This window comes from Bos grunniens, chromosome 16, assembly GCF_055505025.1.
Source record: "Bos grunniens cultivar Pamir isolate PY7600 chromosome 16, Bosgru_T2T1.0, whole genome shotgun sequence".
NCBI classification, from domain to species: domain Eukaryota; kingdom Metazoa; phylum Chordata; class Mammalia; order Artiodactyla; family Bovidae; genus Bos; species Bos grunniens.
Window position 1 is genome coordinate 493,517 of NC_141180.1, and position 11,662 is coordinate 505,178.

Sequence of the window (11,662 nt, forward strand, 5' to 3'; positions counted from 1 at the left end):
TTCTGGTCGTGCCCGTACCAGAGCCCGTGTTGAATAGCTGCGGAGTGTTCCTTAAGGCGGTGGTCTCACAGCAGGGGTGGGCTACAAGTGTAGCTGACTAGTTCTCAGGGAAGGGCCCCGGGGCTGCTGCGGGAGCCTCAGGCTCAGTGTCATCAGGTGTGCCTCCCACCCACCTTGCCCCCAGTGGGAAGCTGGAGGGGCAGGTTCCCAGCGGGGCTGCCAGCCCGGCCCCAGCCTCTCCCGCTGCGCTCCCTGGAGCCCTTGACGTGCAGGCCCTTCCTGTTTCCCGTTCACCTTTATGGCAGGTGCACAGATAATGTTTCCCTTCTGTTGACGAGGAAGTGCATTCAGGGGCTGCATCCACTCGGCAGGGACTGGAAAAGACCTCCCGGAGGCCAGTGGTCCTGACGAGAACTTACCCTCTGACTCCCTCTTCGTGTCCATCTCTTTGGCCAAAGAGAACTAGCTTCCGGGTAGGAAGGGCAGGGCTGCCTGCTTAGAAGGACTGGAGGTTCAAGGTGAGAAGTCGAGAAATGGGCGCCCTGACCCTGGAGGAGAGCGGCCAGGACATCAAGGTCTGTGGCCGGGACACTGGGCCTCAGGGAGCTCGGTGGGGAGGAGGGGAGGGGGGCGCAGACCACACTGGGAGCCGGAAAGGACGTGAGAGCCCAGCTCCCTTTCCGCCCCGAGAGCGCCGGCCCATGGGGACCCACATGGAGGGCGCGGGTGGCGAGAGTGACGCCAGATGGGCCTCAGCGTCTGATGCTACTGACCAGATAGGACAGCAGGCGGCAACCGGCCGCCAGCTGTGACCGCAGAGCAGCCCGGTGGGTGGTCTGTGGCGCGCCCAGGGCGCTCTGCCCTCAGCCCCCATCTTGTAAGTGGCCGACGAGGGGTCATTTCACACCTTACCTTCCAGAAGACGGTTTGAGGCCATTTACAGAAGTACGTGCTGGACGAGGACGGGGACACCGATCAGGTTCTCAGGTAACGGAGTCCCTGGGGAGGCTGTTAACTTAGAATCCAAGCATCTCTACCAGAGCAAACGTGGGCACAACCTCTATGTAAGCTTGTTCTCCAAGGTGCTGGTTGATAAGAGTCCCTGTGAAAACACCCAGGATTCCCGAGCATAGAGCAGTGCTTGCACGATCCTGTGCTGGTAACGGGCGGTGTGGCAGGAACTGTCCCTGCATCTGTAAAACCCCCGTGTAGACTGAGGCTGGGGTCAGGGCACGGCGTCCGGAGCCCTGCTGGGCCACCTTGGCCTTCCTGTGCCTGCTGCGGGCCCAAGCGCTGTGTCCCAGCTTGCTGCCGAGCCAGGGCTGCGTGGCAGAGGCGGCACGTCCGCAGGGAGAAGGCCAAGCAGTGGGCTCAGGTCAGGTCGAGGAGAGAGGCTCAAAGGGCTTGGGGGACTCGGGCAGACAGGACTCTGCTCCGGAAGCTTAAAGGGACCTGTACTTGGAAGGCGCCCAGTGGGCCCATGGTCACTAAGGAGATGGGAACACACAGCCAGCTCCTGGCTCCATGGCATTCCAGCAAATACCAAGCCCCTCACGTGCAGGGCCCCTTCCACCAGGAGCCAGTCTAGCTGGGGATGCTAAGCAGCACAGTGGGCCTGGGGACCTGACCAGATACATCAGTTCTGGGTTGAGTGCCTGCTGCCCCAGAGGAGAAGGGGAGAGGGGGTTCTCTTGGGGGGCGGGTGGGGGAAGTGGCTGGCAGCCGCCCACCTGTCAGAAGCACGCAACGTTAGGGCTGCTCTGTCACCTGTGACCTCGCCTAGATTCTCTACTGAGGATCCTTGACCACAGTGAGGGACGTGGGCAGTCAGAGAACTTAGAGGTGGGCCTAGGTTCTCTGCATCCAAGGTTCAGCCAATGCGGGACGAGGGGCGGGGTAGCCCTGGAGTTGCTGGTGGAGAAAGCCTGCGTCATTGTGGAGCTGTGCAGTGGAGACCCGTGTTGTTCCAGGGTCGGCCCTGGCCGTGCAGAGCAGGGGCCTGTCCATGCCCTTTGCAGGTGGAGGTGCAGAGATAGTCAGGGCTGGAAGCACCGCCCTCCCGTCCTGCCTCCTCAGAACTCGCCCTGCCTCAGGGCTGTGGCTGCAGGTGAAGACGGGGCTGGACTCCAGGCCCATAGGTTCAGGCCGGGAGGGTGTCCTCTCCCCGCCCTCCAGCTGCCCCACCTCTGTGGGGTGGTCTTCCTGACTCCCTGGGTTAGGGTGACTCAGCTCACCTCACAGCTGCTGCTGCTGAATCAGGGCCTTGGGGAGCCTTTGCGGGAATGGCTCCAGCGTCCCACCTGATGAGCGGAGCGTTTCCCAGGGACCTGGTGCTGCCGGGAGCTGTCTTAATCTGCTTTCACTAGGTTTTTGCTCCTCCACTTGTTCCGGGAACTTGGCTGAGTTCTTGCATTTCCTTGCCTTAGTTGCTTTTGCAGGGGGAAAGCAGAACTCTGAGGATAACCTGCTTTTGGATGCTAGGTTAAAACCCCGAGTGAACTGAGGTTAGGTCCAGGGTCTTAGGGGAAGCGAGGGAGGGAGAGAGAAGGAAGAGGGCTCCCAGAAGGAAGGGGATAGCAGTCTGGGGACCCGATGCTGGCCGAGCACCAGGGCTCCCTGGCGGGTCCCTGCGCTTGGGTCACACAAACTGAGGCTGCTGGATGTGCAGGCCCCCGAGCCCTCCCTCGACAGAGCCCACCCCCAAGTTTGCACTGTGTGAGGTCCTGAGACCATGTGACCCCGGCTGGCAGGGGAGCAAGCTGTAGGGACCGCGGCCTGAACTGCTCGCCAGCTGGGAGGAGAGACTGTCTGACCTAAAGTGACGGAAGGGAAAGAGGTGTGGCATTTCTTGCCCCCTGGACTTGTGGCCATGTCCCTCCTCAGCCTAGCTCCCCTTCCTGACCTTGGGCTCACCCACTGGGCAGGAGGCTGGTCCACCGAGGCCCTGCCAGGGCCCTCTTGCAAATTGTTTCCGACTGAACACGCAGAGAGAGGACCAGAGCCCCCGAGCCGGCTGACCTGCAGTTGTAGGGGGTCCAACTGAACCCCTGCACTTCCAAGTTTGGAAGCTGAGGCCCGAGGGGCCCTCTCCAGCCCGCAGGGCGGGGCTCCTCTGCCCCGGCCGGAGGTTCCGAGCAGGCACCCCACCCCGCCACATCCCGGCCCTGCTCTCCATCCCCGGGGCCACGTAGGGTGAGCAGATGTGACCAGTCCATCCTGGGGAGCCGTGCGCCGGGGGCGTGGACTCCAACGCAGCCGCCTTGTGTCCGGTGGCGTGGGGCGGTGATGAGCTGAGCCCCCAGTGCACCGCCAGCCTCCGCACCCGAGCCCAGCCCTACACAGCCAGCCTCGCGAGGACAGCCACCATCCTTGCCTCGCAGAGGGCTCACGCGGGTCTCGGCTGAAAATAGAGCTCAGTGGGAAGGGTCAGTGCGGGCGGACGCCCGTGTCCACAGACCTCCCAGGAGAGGGAGTGGGCAGACAGAAGAGCTGCAAACAGAGCCTCCTTCGTCTCTTCCCCTCGGGTCCCAAAATAGCGCTCGTCGGCCCCCGCCCTGCCCAGCTGGCCTGGCCACGGACCCAGGAAGGTGCCACCTGAAGGTGACCTGGCTGGCGGCCCCCAGGGCCAGCCAGTGGCTGCCCCACCACGGCCTGAGGCTGCCAGGTTCGGCCCAGACCCCCTGGGCCCCGCAGAGACGCCTGGCACTTGGCGCCCTTCCTGCCAGGCTGCCCCCATGCCCCCGCCCCCAAGGACTGAGCCAGGGACAGCCTTCTGTCCACAGCAAGTACAAGTCACACTGGACACCAGGAGAGCCTCCTGATGAAGGAGGAATGTGTGTTTATTGGGGGCTAGTGAGAGCCTGTTCCTTCGGTGCAATGAGACTGCATCGGAGGAAAGAGTGTAGTTCTCTCTGCAGGAGCTGGGTGGACAGAGGCCCGCGGGGCAGGGAGGGCAGGGTGTCCACGGGGCTCTCCTGAAGAGGAGAGGTGGGAGCCCCAGGGCCCAGGGCCCCGGGAGGCAAGGGAGGCCCCGGGGATGCCATTCGGTCTGCCCTGACCTGGAGAGGCGCATCAGGCAGATGGGAGGAGGCCCAGCCGGCCACTCAGCCCGGCCGTGGAATGACTCAGCAGACGCTGTGGCTGAAGCCCCGGGCCAGGCCCAAACTGGGTCACAGTCCCGCTCCTCCCACTCCTGCTGGCCCGGCTTCCCACCCCGAGGTCTGCCCACGGATGTGGCCCACACACCAGGCCCGGCTCGGAGCGGTTCAGATCTGATCCACGAGAGGCAGAAGGACGAGTGGACCGGCTTGGGCTTTGAAGTCACAGAAGTCCAGCTCTGAGCCCCAGCCTGGGAACAGAGCAAATTAAGTTCTTCTAGTGCCGGTGCCTCGTGGGTACGCTGGCACACACTCACCTGCGGAATCACCGGTGTCATCACCCTCCACGCCCTGTCCCCCCTGGCCCAGGGACAGCCTGGCCACCCCGGGGCCTGGAGACCCGCTGGGGAGGCCAGGCTGCTGCGTATCTGCCCACAGAAGGCGCGGGGAAGGCCCTGCAGGCCTGAGGCAAGGCTGCTGCTGTGTATCTGCCCACAGAAGGTGCGGGGAAGCCCTGCAGGCCTGTACAACCCCCTCCCCAGTCCCCAGCATTCCCACCCAAGCCTCCCCCTCCCTCTCCTCCAGCCCAGGGCCCGGCTCAGCACGCAGGCGCAGGCGCAGGCTCCAGCCCCCCGGGTTGAGGAGCAGCACCCCCTCCTACCCCACTCCTGTTCTCCCCTCTGACCTGTCTGATCACCTCCCGTCATCTGCGCTGAAAAGTTTTCCTAGAATTTTGCAGTCAGAAAATCACTGTTGTCCTGGTGAGCTAGAACCAGGCGTGTTAAGTTTTAAGGAGAACTAGGTGGAGAAAAAAGGGTGGAAAGCAGAGACACAGAAAGGGGGGGGGTTTGGGAAACAGGTCATTTTGTTTTACTTCGCTTTGTTTCATTTTAATAGGAGAGACTTGAGGTTTTGTTTCCTAAGGAAAGAGGAACCAAAGGCACAGAGAGAAGGGATGCTGGAAAAGACCCCCATCAGATGGGCTCTGGGCTCAGGTTGGGGCAGGGCAGGAAGAGACAGCCCTCCATCTGCCCATCGAGCCCCCGCAGTGAGGGCTGGGGACTGCAAGGAGCACGGGGCCACGTGGTCCCTGCACTCAGCAAGTGGACGCGCTGCCGGGTGTGGGGAGCTGGGGGCTCTATCCATCCGTCTGTCTCTGCGGCATTTATGGCTTCGTCCTTTGTCAGGACAGACGTCCGCTCCCCCGGCCCCCATCAGATGAGCAGCCACGTCCTGAGCAGGAGCAGACCCTCTCCTGGCCTCTGCTCTCCTGGAGGCACCAGCACCCACGGGGCAGGACAGGGCCGCGCCTGCCCCCGCCGCCCTTCCCAGCCTGTTCAGGTTCTGCTGGGCCTCCACGCCTCGATGTTGGAGACACTTGCCATCTGCTGCTGGGGGTGGGAGCGCCGGGACTGATGGATCCTTGTGATGGGCACTCGAGACTTCATTCTGTTTAAGATTTATTTTTGGCTGTGCTGGGTCGTCGTTGCTGTGCAGACTTTTTTCTGGTGGGGGAGAGTGGGGCTACGCGCCAGTTGTTGGGCTCAGCTTCTCACTGCGGCGGGGCCTCGTCGCAGAGCGTGGGCTCGGCCTCAGCAGTTGGTGCACAGGCTTGGTCGCCCCGCTGCATGTGGGATCCTCCCGGATCGGGGATTGAGCCTGTGTCTCCTGCACTGGCAGGTGGGTTCCTTACCACTGAGCACCAGGGAGCCCCACACCTTGCTGTGTTGCCGACTTCTCAATGTGACTTGCCGCCGCGCTCATTGTACTGAGCGCGCTGCACTCCACAGCCTGGTGCTCAGTGTACTGCACAGCCTCCATGCAGCGCACTCTCCTCTGCTAGCCACCTGTGGGTTCTCTGTATCTACAACTCTTATTTCTGTTTCATGTTTGCTCATTTGGGTTTTGTTGTTTTTGTTTTTTTAAGATTCCACATGTGTGATTTCATACACTACTGGTTTTTCTCTGACTTGTTTAACGTAGGATAACACCCTCCTGGTCCAGCCTGCTGTTGGAAATGGCAACATTTCGTTCTTTTTAAAAAATATTTAATTAGTTGCAGCACATGGGACCTAATTCCCTGACTAGGAATCGAACCCGGGCCTCTTGCACTGGGAGTACAGCATCTAAACAACTGGACCACTACGGAGGTCGTGTTTATGGCCTCGTAGCATTCCATTGTATATCCGTACACATCCGTATCCAGTCATCTGTTGTTGGACACTTAGGTTGCTTCCATATCTTGACTATTGTGGATAATGCTGCAGTGAGTGGAAGGGTGCGTATGTCTTTTGAAATATGTCTTCTACAACTAGTGGATTTGCATTCAGGTGAACACCCAGGAGTGGGATTGGCCGAAATGGGCGGTGATTCTTTCTGTTACCTCCGTACTTTTTCCAGTACCCACACCAATTCACATCCCCACTAACGACGCTCCAGGGTGCGAACCTTTTCTCTGCATCCTCACCAACAAAGCTGTTGGTTGTTGTCTCTGAGGACTATCATTCTGACAGGTGTGAGGTGACACCTCATTGTGGTTTTGAAGCATTTCCCTGATGATTCGTGATGCCGAGCATCTCTTCATGTGCCTGTTGTCCATCTATATATCTTCTTTGGGAAAATGTCTAGTCAAGTCTTCTGTGGGTATTTTTTTTTTTTATGTTGAGTTGTCTGAGTTCTTTGTATATTTTGGACATTAAGGTATAACCCTTACAGGATATACCACCTGCAGACACCGTCACCCACTAAGCAGGTGAAGCCACTTAGATTGAGACTGCCTCTCCCACTTACGGGTTCTGTTACCTGAACAAATCCTTGAACTGCCCTGAGTCCCAGCTTATGTCTATAAAATGAACTGATAACACCAGTGAGCTTGATTTAGCTCATGGGGTTCTGGGGAGCCGCAAAGGAGGGGCCTGTCCGAACACCCTGAGGGCTGCACGCAGAGGGGCTAAGGGGGCCTTGGATTTTCTCCCTAGCTTAGGCCCTGCAAATTCCTGGTCAGGTGCCCCCAGAGCAGGGGCACAGCCACTGACAAACGTGCAAGGAGACTATGACCCCTGGAGGGGCCACCCTATGCTCTGCACTACCGTAGTCTCTCTGTGGGGTCGCTCTGTGAAGAAAGAGGTTTCCACTGCCAAGGGCATCCGACTGGACGGGCCCAGGTGGTCCCCGCGGCCTGCCATCCGTATTCGGAGGCCCTAGGCTGGCCACTCGGGGGGGGGGAAGGGGCACTCAGGGAGCCAGCGCATCTGGCAGGGTCCAAGTCCGCCGGCCCGCGGGGACAAAGCTGCTCTGAGCAGCCTCTCAATGGGCCCCTGTGTTCTGGGGTGGGGGCGGGGTGACTCCCGGCCCCCGACTCTCCTCCCCGCCGCCGGCGGAGGACGTCCTGCTGGACGCTGGGTAGAGGAGGTCCTGCGTCAGGGGTGGCCCCTGCGCCTGAGCGCTTGGAAGTGGCACCAGGAGCAGGGCTTCTCGGGGCGGGGACGCCGACAGGCGAGGCAGCTAGCGGGCCGAGGGCCAAGAGGCCCTCCGCAGCAGGGCCCAGCGGCCGCCGGCGCGGGGCGGGCTGGGGGGGCGGCTCGGACCCGGACCCCCGCGAGGGGCGTGGCCGGGGCGGAGCCCCGAGGGCGGGGCGCGGGAGCAGGGTCGGCGCAGGCCGGCGAGCCCCGCCCCGAGCAGGCGGAGAGGAGCCGAGGAGCCGGCGGGCGAGCCGGCCCGCGGAGCTGGGCGGCGGCGTTGTCCTGTGCGCCCCGCGCTCGCCGCGCCGCGCCATGCCGCCCGCCGGGCTCCGCGGGGCCGCGCCGCTGGCCGCGGTCGCGCTCCTGGTGCTGGGGGCGCCCCTGGGTAAGGGCCGGGGGCGCGGCGGGAGGCCTCGGCGCGCGGCCCGGGGGCGCCCGGGAGATCCCGGCGGAGCCTCGGCGTTTTAGGGTCCGTGGGAAAGGTGCGGGGGCTGGACTGGGGGCCCGACCCTGGGGGTCGAGGCCGAGGCCTCCGGGCGCAGGGACCAGGGTGGAGCTCCGGGCAGTGGAGTGGGGCTGGGGCGGCCCGAAACCCGGCCCGCTGGCCACTGGGCACCTCCACCGCTGCCCGCAGCTCTGGCTGGCGAGGACTGCCTGTGGTACCTGGACCGGAATGGCTCCTGGCATCCGGGCTTCAACTGCGAGTTCTTCACCTTCTGCTGCGGGACCTGCTACCAGCGGTACTGTTGCCGGGACCTGAGCCTGCTCATCACCGAGAGGCAGCAGAAGCACTGCCTGGCCTTCAGGTGGGCGCCGGCCTCCCCTCCCCACCCCCTCCGGCTCTCAGCCGACACCCTGCCTGGGCCCGAAGCGGGGCTGGAGCTCCAGGGCGCAGGAGCTCCAGGAGGGGCCGGCCGGTGACCGTCATGTGGTCATCGCGGGCTGGGGCTGGGCCGGGCCCTTCCCCCCGCCCGGGCCTGTGCAGGGCGGGGGCAGGGGCAGCCCCTGGCCCAGCGGCGCTCCAGCCTCTGGCCGGACTGGTCCAATCCCCAGTCCGCCGCTCACCAGCTGTGTGATCTTGGGGAGGACAGGTCCCGGGTGGGTCACTGTTTCCTCCTCATTAAGGGGGGCGCACAAAAGGGGCTTTCAAACTTGTTTTGGGAGGAGGAGACGCTGACATACAGAACATGTATGGGGAGGCAGTGACCGAGCGCGGTTTGAGAAAGGAGCTCTGCCCGTCAGGCCTCCTGTGTTGGAGTCCAAGCTGTTCAGTCCTGGACTCGGGTGCACGCAGCAGCCCCTGCAGGGAGGCCGCTGCTCAGGAGGCTGCCCAGCCTTCAGGGAAGCGCGGTCCCCAAGCTCTCCCCAGCGGGGCGGGCAGAGCCCCGCGTCTCTCTGGCCGGGGGTCCAAGCCAGCATGGCGGTCTGTGTGGCGAGGACTCCCCGCATGAGGCTGGAAGGTGAGGAGACCTGTTCTTTGTCCAAGTCCCAAAACCATAGCGGGCATCGCCTCGGCCGTGATCCTCTTCGTGGCTGTAGTGGCCACCACCATCTGCTGCTTCCTCTGCTCCTGCTGCTACCTCTACCGCCGGCGCCAGCAGCTGCAGAGCCCGTTTGAAGGTGCGTCTGTCCGTCTGTCCACGCGGGAAGGGGCGGGGGTGCCCTCGGAGGGCACCAGAGGTCCGGAGGTGTGGTTGGCAGCAGCGGGCCCCTCTGGACACACACCTGCCCGCCCGTCACCCCAGAAGCCAGAGCGCAGGGACACGTGTGAACCCTGAGTATACCGATGTACCTGCAGCTTGGGCCGTGCGCGTGCACATGGCTCTCAGGAAACAGCAGGTCGGGCCTGGAGCGTGAGCGACGTCGGGTGCGCTCCGTGTGCAAAATCGTGTGCCTGCACACAGGCCCAGGCCTGGTGGGTGTGGGAACGGTGACCCTGTGTGGGGGTCAGTGTGAGAGGACCCCTCGGGGGCAGCTCTGCTAGGCCGGGGCAGGGCGGGACGCCCCCCAGGCCAGTGCTGTCTGGCCCAGGAGGTCTCTGAAACCCTGAGTGGGCACACTGCTGAACCCAGACCAACCAGCAGGGGCCACCTGCGGGCGCCCTGCTGGACTCGGCCAAGCAGCAGGATCTTGGGGCAGAGGGGCAGGGACGGCGTCCCATGGAGGCGGTGCCCTGAGTACTGGTCCTTGTCCCCCAACCAGGCCAGGAGATCCCCATGACAGGCGTCCCTGTGCAGCCAGTGTACCCATACCCCCAGGACCCCAAAGCCGGCCCCGCACCCCCACAGCCCGGCTTCATGTACCCACCCAGCGGTCCTGCACCCCAGTATCCACTCTACCCGGCCGGACCCCCAGTCTACAACCCTGCAGGTGAGTGGGCCCCGCCTCCTGCCTGCTCTGCCCTGGGGGTCCTGCAGCCTGGGTTGGGGTTCCTTCGCGCACTCCTGGGCCACCCCGACCCTCACCTCGTCTCCTTGGTTTACAGCTCCTCCCCCGTACGTGCCACCCCAGCCCTCCTACCCCGGAGCCTGAGGAGCCAGCTGCGTCTCTGCCGTCCCTCAGGAGGCTGAGCCTCCGCCCGGCCCAGGGGGTGGGCAGGGGCGTCTGCTTGCCAGGCCCCAGGCCCAGCTGCGCTCTGAGACCTTCTGGGAATGGAGCCCCAGAGAGGAGGAACAGGAGCTGAGCTGGAACTTGGCCGTGACTGAGGGGTGGGTGGGGAGGGCCTGGGACATGTGGACTATTTTTAATCAGGAGTGGGGGAAGGGCGGGAAAGCCTGCATGGCCCCTGCTTTCTTCCAGCCCTTCTCCTCCCAGGACCCGGGGCCAGGAAGGCTGAGCCCCTCCTGTTTGCCGTGGACTTGGGGGTGGGGAGGCTCCACCAGCCACGGGCAGAAGCCCCCCCCCCCCCCGGCTGCCCCACGGGCCGCGCTCCGGGGGATTAAAGCCGTGGTGACATAACTCCGCTGGGCCGTCCACACCTCCTGACTCCGTGGGGGAGGGCAGGGCCGGTGCCCGAGCACAGGCAGAAGCCCTGGGCTGAGGGCTGCCAGGCTGCCAGAGCTGGGGAGGCAGATCTTGCCACCGTGGGGGGACGGGTCCTCCTGGTCCCAGATTCCACACGTGGGTCCGGCGTGAGAGGCACCTCCCTCCACCTATCTGAGACACCTGGACTCGCGCTTGTCCCCCACCGACTGACCTAGGTGTGTTTCCCAAGGTTGCCGGGTCTCCGCTTCCTCATCTGTAGAATGAGGGCACTGCTTCAGGGGTACAGGAAGCTTGTTGGAGCTGCCCTTCCCCGTCAGAGGGCCTTCCCTGGACCAGCGGCTGAGAGGAGCCCGGCTGGGCAGGTGCTGTCAGCCGCCTCAGAGCATCACAGGCGCCCAAGACACGAGACCCCCAGGCCCACTTCAGTGCCTCTGCTGTGTCAGGCCGGTCCCCTCCCGCCCCCTGGCCTGGTGATAGATCCAGGAAAGGAAGCTCGATAGACTTTAATTCACGCGGGGAAAACACCAAGTCAGCTTGGAAAGCCCCTAAGCCCTCCAAGCCCTCTCTCAGTCCCCTCCCCTCCATCCACTTGCCCTCCGGCCCCACTGCAACCTGCTGGCTCCATTCCTCAGGCCTCAGGGCTCTGCGGCCTGTCTGGAGGGCCGGCCCTTGTGCCGGTGGCGCTCAGGGCCTGCTGGAGACTCTTTTCACGTTAAGGGCGGGGGCTCTGGGCCAGCTGCTTTGGGGCCGGGGCCAGACCTCCACCTCTGGACCTGACCTGGGTAAAGGGGAAGCTTGTGCTGCAAGTCCACCTTTCCCGAGGATGGGGACGAGAGGTGGGCCGCGGGTGTCCTGGCTTCCAGGCCATAGCTTCTGCCAGCATGCTGGGAGAGGGGTCACCAAGTCATCCCAAGGTTTGGACAGCCCCTCTCTCTGTCCTGAAGCTGGGAGGTGGAGGTTTCCAGGACAAAATTTCTGCATTTCCCTGAAAGATGAGATGTTAATGAATGCAGGGCCATGCCATCCGGAATGAGCTTCCTTAAGTCAGCAGCCTGGGGCCAATTAGAAATTGCTCCATAGTCTAGGATGGGAGACAGTTTATCCCAATAAGAGCCCCCT

General features: G+C 63.4%; 1 protein-coding gene across 3 annotated transcripts; it reads left to right on the forward strand.

Annotated features, from left to right (window-relative positions):
• The first annotated feature begins 4,950 nt into the window (after positions 1 to 4,950).
• Positions 4,951 to 10,516, forward strand: SHISA4 (shisa family member 4). Of its 3 annotated transcripts, none has more exons than XM_086342991.1 (5): positions 4,951 to 8,040; positions 8,193 to 8,364; positions 9,045 to 9,178; positions 9,761 to 9,928; positions 10,044 to 10,516. In XM_086342991.1, exons 1-5 carry the CDS (start codon positions 7,407 to 7,409, stop codon positions 10,088 to 10,090), a joined length of 1,155 nt encoding a protein of 384 aa, XP_086199117.1. In that variant the 5' UTR covers positions 4,951 to 7,406; the 3' UTR covers positions 10,091 to 10,516. The 3 variants fall into 3 exon arrangements, with proteins under 3 accessions (XP_086199117.1, XP_086199119.1, XP_086199118.1); XM_086342993.1 differs by having other exon boundaries at positions 7,774 to 7,976; positions 8,130 to 8,364; XM_086342992.1 differs by having other exon boundaries at positions 7,774 to 7,943.
• Positions 10,517 to 11,662: the final 1,146 nt, after the last annotated feature.